We start from the raw sequence: 11,957 nt of genomic DNA, 5'->3' as shown, positions 1-11,957 counted from the left end.
CTGAAATGTTCTATCTGGCCACTTGACATTATTCCTAATCTGACGAATACAATGAGTAGGATAAAATACAATGAAACTTCAAAAGAGTTGCCTTAGAAACAGACCGACAGATGAGCATTTCTTTTCCTTTGGTCCCCTCTTTAAAAAGTTTGCCCATCACTGCCCTAGACAGTAAGCAATCTGATATTGATTTTACATGTGTTATCATATAAAACATTTTTTTCATATTAGTCCTTTTGTGGAAGAAAAATCAAATTAAAAAATGAAGAAAGTATATAGTATGTTTCCGCCTGCATTCAGGCTCCATCAATTCTTTCTCTAGAAGCAGATGGCATTTTTCATCCTGAATAATTTGAAATTATCTTAGATCATTGTATTGATGAGAATAGCTAAGACTCTCATTTGTTCATCATACAGAATTGCATTTACTGTGTACAGTGATCTGGTTCTGCTGACTTGACTCCATTTCAGTATATGTAAGTCTTTTCAGGTTTTTTCTGAGATCCTAGTTGTCATTTCTTTTAGCACAGTAGTGTTCTATTACAACCATATATCATAACATGTTTAGCCATTCCCCAATTAATAGGCATCCTCTCACTTTCCAAGTTCTTTGTCACCACAAAAATAACTGCTATATATATCTTTGTTTAAATAGCTCCTTTTCTTTCTTTCTTTCTTTCTTTTTTTCTTTTTTTTGGTCTCTTTGTGATATAGACCTAGTGTGGCATTGCTGTCTCAAAGGGTATGAACATTTTTATAGTTCTTTGGGCATAGTTCCAAATTAGTCTCCACAATGGCTGAATCAGTTCACAACTCCCCCAACAGTGTATTGCTGCCTCAATTTCCTCTCCTCCCCTCCAACATTTCTTACTTTTCTTTTCTGTCATAATAGCCAGTCTGATAGGTGTGATATTCAGAGTTGTTTTAATTTGCATTTTTCTAATCTATAGTTATTTAGAGCACTTTTTTCACATGACTATAGATAGCTTTGATCACTTCATCTGAAAAATTCCTTTGACCACTTATCAATTGGGGAATGATTTATTTTCTTATATATTTGACTCATTTCTCTTTGTGTTTGAGAAATGAGGCCTTTATTAGAGAAAATTCTTATAATTTTTTTCACCATTGTGATTTACTATGTATTTCCCTCTATCCTCTCCCTACCTCCCAGCTTATCTAACTGTCTCTCTTAATTTGCCCTTCATGTTCTCATAAGTGTTTGGTTTCTGACAGCTATCTCCCCCAGCCTGCACACCCTTTTATTAGTGCCTCCATCCCCCACCTACTCATAACTTCTTTCCTTCATACTTTCTAATAGGGTAAGATAGATGTCTATATCTGAGTCAGTGTGTATGTTTTTCCCTCTTTGAAACAATTCCAGTCATAGTAAAGATTCAAGTAAAGATTCCCTTTCCCTTCTTCCCCTCCAGTGTAAAAACCCTTTTGCATAACTTTTATGTCAGATACTTTATCCCATTCTACCTTTCCATTCCCCCTTCTCATCCTTTTGGTATTATTCCAGCTTATTCAGTTCACACTTGTGCTCTTTAGGTATATACCTTCAAGTATCATCCTTCCATATGGGATTGTAAACAGTTTAACCTTACTAAATTCCTTTTTTCCTTTTTAATGCTTCTCTTTAATCTTATATTTGAGAGTTACATTTTCTGTTCAGTGTAGGTCTTTTCATCAGGAATGCTTCAAAGTCCTCTAATTCATTCAATATCCATTTTTTTCCCTGAAGGATTATGCTCAGTTTTGCTGGGTTGATGATTCTTGGTTGTGATCTTAGTTCTTTTACTCTTTGGCATACTCATATTCCAGGCCCTCTGGTCCTCTTAATGTAGAAACTGCCAAATCTTTTGTTATCTGACCATGGTTCCATTAAACTGTTTCTATTTGTTTTCTTGTAATATATTCTTCTGGACCTGGGAGTTCTAGAATTCGACTATATCCAGGGAGTTTTCATTTTGAGATCTCTTTCATAAGGTTTGAATTCTTTCCATTTCTGTTTTGCCCCCTAGTTCTAGAATATTAAATGGTCAGTTTTCTTTGATTATTTCTTGAAAGATGATGTGTAGGCTCTTTTTTTTTTATCATGGCTTTCAGTTAGACCATTAATTCTTTTTTTTTTAATTTTTTTAAAATTTAGAATATTTTTCCATGGTTCTATGATTCATAATTCCTTCTCCCTAATTCTTTCCTCCCTCTCCCGAAGCTGACAAGCAGTTCCACTGGGTCATTGTTCAGAACCTATTTCCATATTGTTGATATTTGCAGTAGAGTGATCTTTTAACTTCAAAACCCTAATAACACCCCACTTGAACCACATGATTGATCATATGCTTTTCTTTTGCATTTCTCCTCCCACAGTTTTCTCTCTGGTTGTGGATAGCATTCTTTCTCATAAATTCCTCTGGATTGTTGTGGGTCATTGCATTGCTGCTAGTACAAAATAGACCATTAATTCTTAAATTATTCCTATATTTTTTCCAGGATTTTCCATTGAGATATTTCACATTTTAAAATATTTTTTCCTTCTTTTGATTTTTTTTTTTGTTTCTTGATGTTTCATGTCATTAGCTTCCATTTGCCCAATTATAATTTTTAAGAAATAATTTTTTTTAGTGGACTTTTGTACAAACTCTTTTTCCATTTGGCCAGTTCTACTTTTTAAAGGAATTCCTGTTAGTGGATTTTGGTGCCTCTTACTTACCCTTTGATGTATTCTGTTTTTTAAAATGTTGTTTTCTTCAGTACTTTTTGTACCTCTTTTACCAAACTGTTGACTTTTTTTTTCATAATTTTCTTGCAACATTCTTATTCCTTTTCCCAGTTTTTCCTTTACTTCTCTATTTGATTTTTAAAATCATTTTTGTGTTTTTTCAAAATTATTTTCAGGACTGAGACCAATTCACTTTTTTTTTTTTTTTTGAGGTGTTAGGTGCAGCAGTAGAATTTGTTGTCTTCTTAAGTTTGTGTTTTGATCTTTCTGTAACCAAATAATTTTCTGTGGTCAATTTCTTTTTTTGTTGTTGTTTGCTCATTTTCCATCCCGTTTCTTGACTTTTAACTTAAAAAAAATTGTTAATGTTGGTCTCTTATCCTGGGGTTGAAGGGGCACTCTCTTGCTTCATGTTTTTTTATGTAGCTACTTTTTGAGCTAGTTGTGGGAGGAGTCTGTCAATTTTCAGTTCTTCCAAGTTAGTATGATCCAAGGAGAGATCATAAGATCCTGTCTTATGCTGTGATCTTTGAGAAAACCACAAGTACTCTTTTCTGTCCTAGAACTATGACATGGGTCCCCAACTCCCTTTTGGCCCCAAGCACACATGTACTAGTATTCCATGCCCTGGGACTAGAACCCAGTTCTTTGAGTCAGATTTGTATAAGGCAAAAGAGTCCTGTACTTAATGTCAGGAAAGGGTCCTCTTTAAATCCCTCTGATCAGTTTTTTTTACACCCTTCATGTTTGTAGAATGAGAGCTTTAGAAGCTGTTGCCTCCTATTCAGCCCACCCCAAGGTCTGCACTGGCCTGCACTCAACTCCCACCCTAGGGCAAAACACCTTTCCTGCTCACCTTTTAAGTTGTCTTGGGGTAAAAAAGTATTTTACCCAGTCCTTTTGTTAGTTCTGCTGTTCCAGAATTAATTTTGAGGTGCTATTTTATGTTTTTCATTTGAAATTTTTATTTAATTAATTAATTTAGAATACTTTTCTATGGTTACATGATTCATGTTCTTTCCCTCCCCTCTTCCCATCCCACTCCTGTAGCCAATGAGCAATTCCACTGGCTTTTACAAGTGTCATTGATCAAGACCTGTTTCCATATTATTAATATTTGCACTAGGGTGATCATTTAGAGCAGTGGTTCCCAAACTTTCTTGGCCTACACCCCCTTTCCAGAAAAAAATATTACTTAGTGCCCCATGAAATTAATTTTTTTTTAATTTTAATAGCAATTAATAGGAAAGATAAATGGCACCTGTGGCCATCACCACTCCCCAGATCTCTGCAGCACCCACCAGGGCAGTAGGGCCCACTTTGGGAATCACTGGTTTAGAGTCTACATCCCCAATCATATCTCCATCCACCCATGTGATCAAACAGTTGTTTTTCTTCTGTGTTTCTACTCCCACAGTTCTTCCTCTGAATGTGGATAGTGTTCTTTCTTATAAGTCCCTCAGAGCTGTCCTGGGTCATTGCATTGTTGCTAGTACAGAAGTCCATTACATTCTATTTTACCATAGTGTATCAGTCTCTGTGTACAATGTTCTTCTGGCTCTGCTCCTTTCACTCTGCATCAATTCCTGGAAGTCTTTCCAGTTCACATGGACTTTGAGATGTAATTTTAAAGTTCTTCAGATAGGGATTTGGTAGAAATCAGGCAGGCCCTGCCTTTTCTCTGCCATCTTGACTTTGCCTGCCCCTCCTCCACAAACCAATACTTATACAGTTTGAATATGCCTCTGTAGTTCTACATTAGTTTCTAGAGGGTTTATCAGGAAGGAAGGGAATACATTAACTAGTACAGTCTTTTGATATTTAGAAAGTGGGGATAAGAGGAGAAGAAAGTTGGTTTTCAGACCAATTTGGTCTCTTTCATTCTTATTAAGGGTCTTTAGTTCTTTAATCTTTTTCACTTCTTCAGTATACTTGTCTTATAAGCACTCCACAGTGTAGGAGGTATTTGTGTACATCTCTTTTCATTTCCATTTTGTGGGTCAATTTTTCTTTTGCCATTTTACTGAAGTTACTCTTTTCCATTGCTTTATGAAGTACTTCTTCCTTATGATTTTACTTTTCAACTAGGTTCTTAAGACTTCACCTTCCTAAGATGTGTCTTTTTACTAGACGTGTCTTTTTACTGTAGACTCTTGTTTCTTTTGAATTTATTCCAGGGACAGTTTGGGTTTTTTTTTTTTTTTTGGAGGATGTAGGCTATGTATTCATTCAAATGTTTCCCTAGAGGCATATCTCTATTTCTTTCACCTGGACATTGGAAGAACCCACAATGAATAGAAGACAAGAATCTGGCAGTGCACTCAAGACAGTTCACACAGTGGGGAAAGCCTTTCTAGGCTGGAATCATCTGGCCCTACTCCCCAACAATAAATATTCTTCATCCACTTGGTCTTTCCTCAGGCCAAATTCCTGAGTGGTTTCAGATCCCTCCTGAGAGGTTCTTCATACATTGTTGCAGGGCTTGTTGCAGTCAGTGTAATGTCATCAACAAAAATGTATTAAAAAAACAAACAAACTTTGAAAATAACTTGCTGATACAAAAGCATCCACATAAAAATGAATACATAGTGAAGGTAGGCTATAGGGTGGAAGAAAAGGAAGAAGCAGAATCTTAACAAAAGGAATATAGTTTAAACATGTAGGAGATTTAATGTGTTTTCTAAAGTTATTCCCTTGTTTCTTTAAGTTTACATAGAGTTTTTCATTGTAGCAAAATTAGGCTATAATGCAGGTTCCCCTTCCCTGCTTTTTATTGCTGTGTAGTTATCTTTTGTTACACAGTTTGACTTTCTGATAGCTGGTTTTTTTCTCACAGATTTATTTAGATTTAAATTTGGGAAATTAAGCTTTGTAATGTAGTTGTGCTAAGAGCCCTTGCACTTGTAATCAGGAAACCTGGATTTTTAATACTCTATCTGCCTCTAATTGACTATATGAGCTTGGGTTTCATAAGTGCTCTTAGAATTCTTCTGAAACAATCTGATAAGATTGAGAAAATCTTACACAACAAGTTCATTCATTTCATGATGATGAGAACAGAAATTTCATCTTGCATAAGAAATTTAGGGGAGTTTATGATATCAGTTTTCTGATTATAAACTTCCACATGGAACAAATGAACAAATGCATCCCTATGGACTTTGTGATCCACTTCATGGAGGAGATTGATAAGAAGATTAGTCAAATGAAGTTGTTAGTCAATGCTCATGCTCATCTTTTAGTCAACGAGTTCCTCAGGTATTTTTAGTGCATCAGACTAGATTTCTCAGTTTCTCTTTCTCCAAATTCTATAAAGGTGGTTTCTGGTAGAAATCAGATGATGACTGGGGCAAGAGAAAGGAAATGCAGGGTAGGAAGTAGAAAACTTGCTCTCTGAAAGAGAAAAATGTTGTAGACTTGCAAGTTTACCCACAGTGGACTAACCTGACTATCAATATTCAGTCACATACCATGATAGCATTTTTAGTCTTTAAACTTAAAAAATCTCTGCTTGTTAGCCATGATAAACTTTTTTTAAAACATAATTCTACTTCCAGTTGCTATAAATGCCCAAGTAATAGCAAACAAAATTAATTTGTTGTGACCTGACTGGGCCTGAAGCCAGAAAGCAAATATTGAAGCAATCTGTACATCAACAAGCATATATTAAGCACTATGTGCCAGGCCAGGTATTAAATCCTGGCAATAAAAATACAAGCAAAAAGACAGTCCCTGACCTCAAGGAGCTTACATTTTCAGAGGAAGATAGTATATAAAGGGAGGTGAATAGCAGGAGAGGGAGGAGGTACTTGTTGAAGGGGCATGGTAGTATTGTGGTGATGAGTCAGCTGTCCAACCTGGCAGGAATGCAGTCATGGTTGACTAGGGTTGCCTATTGAAAAATGGAGGTTTGGGGAGGAATCGGGCAACTAAAGGGAAAAGGCCCCAGGAGAAAGAACTTTCATTGTGAGAATAATCTAGGCAAGGATAGTGTGAGCTTCCAAGGTGAAATGCTTTATATAGCTTGATAGAGAAAATACTGTGGAGAGGAGTCAGAGGTGTAGCTTAGAGAAGAGGAATCTGCTTTTCCCATTCTTCCCAGATTTTCTGGACAGATAAACATGGAAAGTTAGACCTGGACTGTCTTTCCCTTTCTTCCTTCTTGGTCCCAATAAAAGCTTGACTTCCTAAGGAGTAAATCCCTAGTGGTGACTTGAGGGATAAAGTGGTACCTAGGAACCTTCAAAGTAGTTGGAGCCTGAAAAAGAAGCAGATACTTGCTGCATCCTTCCCTTTTTGTCATAGCTTTGGGGAAGAGAACCTCTGTTTGTACCTACCTCTGAAGGATCATATCTCTTCTACATTGATGCTTGTGCTAAAGGTGAATCCTTTAGGAGTAGTTCTCCCTCTGCCAGACAGTATTTCCACCTTCTTTGCCTGTCCCTTCCCTGTTTCTTCTGTTCTTTTATTTCTGTTAATTTTTCTTGCATGATGACTTCTTTTTCTGACCTCTTAGAAGCTGACACAGAAGTCCATAGGTTGTGATTTACTAAAGGTTTTATAAGTAGTTAACAGGAATGGAATTCAAACCTAGGGCTTCTGATACTAAATCAAGTTCTCTTTCTAGCCTGTCTCTTTTGAGTAATATGGACCTGGTAAATCTACATGGTTCTTTGTAGGACTCATTTTTAAATAAAACTCACTGTCTTTTAAAAAAACGATAACACTAAAGCTATAGGTCACCAACAAGAAAGGTAATAAATTTGATCTTTGTGACTCTGGACTTTGGCAGAAAATGAAGTTGGGCTTAAACTAGCCATACTTTTCTAAAAAGATAATTGAATTGTATCATTCTCTTACACAGAAAATTATATTTTCTCCCCATGGCCTATAGAATAATGAAGTCTATATTCTTAAGTCTCATATTCACAATTTGCTAAATCTGGGCCTAGTATTAGCTGTCTTCCACTTCAGACAAACTGAGTTGCTCTTTAGGTACCTAGACACTTTTTCTTTTTTTTTCTGATGCCTTTTTCCTTGCCAAGAATATCCTTTCTGCTCATTCAAATATCCCTAAAGTAGGGGTAGAATCATCCCTGCCTTATGAAGTTTCCCCCAGATTATTTCAATTCAAAATAATCTCTTCTTCCTAACCTCTCAGGGCTTGATTTCTTTGTTTGTAAAAAATAATAATCATCCAATTTTTCATAGATTTATGAATTTGCAAAGGACTTCATGTTCATTCTTTCCCAATATTCTAATGACCATTCTGGGAAGTAGGTAGCACCCACCATGTTTCATAGATATGGGGATCTTGGGCTCTGAGAAGGTAAATGACTTGTCCAAGGTCACATAGTTATTAAGTTGTAGAGTTGAGATTCCATTTTAGGTCTTCTGGCTCCAAATCCAGGGCTCTTTACACCATGCTTACTACTTTAAATATGTGATTTGTATTAGGTAACACCCCTCCCCTCCTCCAAGGACCAATAGAATCATAGATCTAGAACTGAAAGAGACCTCATGACTATCTAGTCCAAATTTTTTACATAGAAAACTGAGGCCCATGGAGTTTGTGACTTGCCCAAGGTCATATAGCATCAGAAACAGAATTTGAACCTAGGTTCCCTGACCTTAGCGCCAGTGTTCTTTATACTGTATCATGCCGCCCCTCACTGCAACTCTAAATTCTTTGTTTCTGTAATTCTAAACTTCTAGCACTTATTATTTGTACTATTTGGCAAGCAAAGAATTGTGGATCGATTATTATGTCTCTTGAGTTGTTCTTTTAAATCTGGTGGTGGGTATTTAACTTTTTTTAGTCAGTCATGAAACATTTATTAAACTTCTCAAGTTAAAAACAAAACAACCAAAACACTCTGCCCCCTCCCCAATAAAAAACCACAAAACCCACAGCCCCTGTTCCCAAGGAACCTACATTCTAATGGGTAAGACAACATGTAAAAGTCTAGATACATACAAAATATATACCGTATGTAAAGGGAAAATTAAAGGAGAAGGCATTAGCTTTGGGGGAACTAGGAAAGGCCTCCTTGAACTGAGTTTTGAAGGAAGCCAGGGAAATTAAGAGGTGGAGGTGAAAGGCCAGAACATTCCATGCATGGGGCATAGCCAGTCAAAAGGCATGGACAAAAGATGGTGTTATGTTTGAGGAATTGTAATTAGGCCTATGTTGCTGGGTTGTAGAGAATGTGGAGGGGGAGTGAGGTATACGAAGGAAGGGGCCAAGTTATGAAGGGCTTCATCTTCCCAGATGACTGTAAGTTCCTTGAAGACAGAGACTGTGTCATATATTATTTTATGTGTCCAACTAGGGACCTAGCTCTCTGCTTTGCACATAGTATGTGCTCACTGAATTTGTAGATTGGTGTAATTATAGGTTGCATTGAGTTTAAATGGGTACTAATACTTTTTCTAAAGTGATTTTCTGTGTTTTTCTGAGTTCCTTTAGACCAATTTTGGCAAGAGGTAAGGAGTTTTTTTGCCTTACTGAAATTTAGGTTCATATTTTTCTCCTAGAATAGAGGTTAGATTCAAGGATGCTCAATTACCTGCAAACTCTTTGAATGAGTGAGATTCCAACATTGATGACCCTGATGCTAATTACAGCTTCTGACAGTTTCAGACAGGCAGTTTTCGGGTAAGGATGAAGGGAGCTGGGTCCTAATTATAGAAATTTCACAGACTAACACTCCTTTAGGTACATTTAGCCAAAGGCTAAACAATGTGATATTCTTTTACTTTTATTTTGCAACTTGATTTCTATTATTCTGTGATTTTAAAAAATACTTATGTTACAATGTAGTTTGGGTCCTATTCATGCTGGAATACAAAAAAACACTTTACTTATTAACCGTAGTCATAAATGGTTAAGCATAATTCTCACTGGTTATCTTAGCTAAACATTATTTTCTTGACAGATTTATTTTAACTTTTTCCTTATCGATGTACTGTATGATTTCCAGGGAAAGCAATCTCTTATTTCTATGGAAATTAGACTGAATGATACTGTTTTGAATAAAGTTTACCTTTTCAATCCAGCACTATTAAAATAATTAATGGATATTCCTAACCCCAGTTCCACAGAAATAGTGGTTCTCATTTGTCTGCAATAATTAATAAATTTTTTTCACTTCAGAATTATTGCAGCATCTACAACTAAATTATAAATCTCTAAATAATAGAAAAAAGAAATTATTCTGTGCCTTCTAGATAAAAGGGAAGCATTTTACATTGACCTTATTTTTATTTAGAATTCCCTAGGGATGTACTTTTGATGTAGTTCATCATTAAACAGAAAATACTTTGTTTCAAACCTTTTAAGAATTTATAAAATGTATTAATCCACTTACTAGTTGTAGTAGTATATGCACATTGTAATAATTAAATCTTTTATTAAGGATGTTCTTTGTCTCTGAGCGACATTCTTAACCTTAATTTTCATTGTACAGACTGTGGATATACATATTTAGAGTGATTCTATAGGAAACTGAGGGCATACCTTTCAAGGTCCCTCCTGCTGAGCCCCCAAATCCATACAGTAGCAGCTTGTCTGGTTGCCCTTTTATTTTCTCTGAAAAATAGAGTTCGGGGAGGGGGGCAATTTTTTCTTAAATTAGAGGTTCTTATTAACATGTTATTGTAATAAAAAATTTTAATTAAATGTTAGAACTTGAAGGGATATTAAGATTTAATCTAATCCCTTCATTTTTTAGATAGTGGAAACTGAGGTCATAGAGTAGTTAAATAACTTTCCTGATGTCACAGATAGTGATATAACTACTTCTATTTAATTAAAATAAAGACCAGACATTTCCCCACAAAACTAACACTTTAACTAAGTCCCAAATTTTGGTGGTTACCTTTGCTCTTCTTTCAAACAGGTAGATCGACACTTGAGAAAGTTGGATCAAGAACTGGCTAAGTTTAAAATGGAACTAGAGGCTGATAATGCTGGAATTACTGAAATATTAGAGAGACGTAAGTAAATGTTAAGGTTTCAAATATTGGAAAGTATGTGTGATGGTGTTGGAAAATTTGTTCCACAGATGCTTGAAAATTCCTTTGAGTTTTTTAGGTAGTTACTACAACATGAATGGATGATGGCATCTTTTTAGTTTTTTGTGGGCCCAGCATTTTGGCTTCTTTTCAGTCATAGATACCTCAGAAAAATAGAAAAGGCATGCAATTCATTCACTGGTGCCTTTTATAGTGATGACATACATTTACTGAATTAATGTTGTTGTTTTTTTTAATTTTTAGACTGATCTTGTCATTTCATTTGTAGGGAATTTTCAGTGAGGATACTTCCTCTATCAATGTGAATTTCTAATTGTTCAGCAGTTTAATCTTAGAGAATTGCATAGAACACTGACAGGTTGAAAGGTTAAAGTCATACAGCCAATAAGTGTCGGAAACAAGATTTAAACCCAAGTCTTCCTGACTCCAAAGCCAGCTCTCTCTAACCACTCTCCCCCCCACCCCCCACCCCACCATGGCATCTTGTAGTTTTGTAATTTTCATAATAATCAGTATCTGTGAGATAGCAAATTAAAGATGAAAAGAAATTTGGTCCCTTAGATTAAGTACTTCTGTCACTAGACTTAATCGTTATTGCTTAGCACTGCTCCTGGCACAAGGTAGGTGTTTAATAAATGCTTACTGACTGACTGACTCATTTACTATACATCATCAAAGTATTTGTATGTACTTAAGCAAACATTGTTCATTTCCCCTCCTTTAAGTTTTAAGTTCACCTGGACTTTCTTCTGGGGCAAGGTTCTTAGCCTTTTCTTTCTGTCATAGATCCCTTTAGCTATCTGGCAAAGCCTATTGACCACTTCTTAGAACGATTTTAAATTACTGAAGCAAAATGAGTGAAAATATTTTTCCCTCTCATCCAAGTACATAAACTCCTGAACATTCTATCCATTAACCTTTTATTGACCTGTAGATTCGCAGTTAAAAACCCTCTTTCTAAAGTGAGCTATTAGTTGACACTAAACCTCTTAACATTAAAAAAAGATGATCATTCCATTTTGGTTTTATACCATAATCATTTCCCTTGTAACAGAGTTAGACATTTAAACAAAGCCAGCGTACAATGTTTCCATGCTCTATATCCATAATCTTCTTCCTCTCTACTTTGAATATGTTTGATCACTACTTCTCAGGGACTGAAATTGATCATTAAAATTCACCAGAGTTCCAT

General features: G+C 35.7%; 1 protein-coding gene and 1 pseudogene across 2 annotated transcripts in view; both read left to right on the top strand.

Moving 5' to 3' along the window:
* The window catches only part of ING3 (inhibitor of growth family member 3), a 53,429-nt gene that overhangs the window by 27,311 nt on the left and 14,161 nt on the right, over positions 1–11,957 (top strand). For both annotated transcript variants that reach the window (XM_044677423.1, XM_044677422.1), the window contains exon 5: positions 10,630–10,726. In XM_044677423.1, the coding sequence (XP_044533358.1) occupies positions 10,630–10,726 (97 nt within the window). The remainder of the gene's footprint in view (positions 1–10,629; positions 10,727–11,957) is intronic.
* Positions 5,683–5,996, top strand: LOC123249211 (annotated as a pseudogene).

This window comes from Gracilinanus agilis, chromosome 5 (assembly GCF_016433145.1).
Source record: "Gracilinanus agilis isolate LMUSP501 chromosome 5, AgileGrace, whole genome shotgun sequence".
Taxonomy (NCBI): Eukaryota; Metazoa; Chordata; class Mammalia; order Didelphimorphia; family Didelphidae; genus Gracilinanus; species Gracilinanus agilis.
This window is presented reverse-complemented; position numbering and strand designations above follow the sequence as displayed.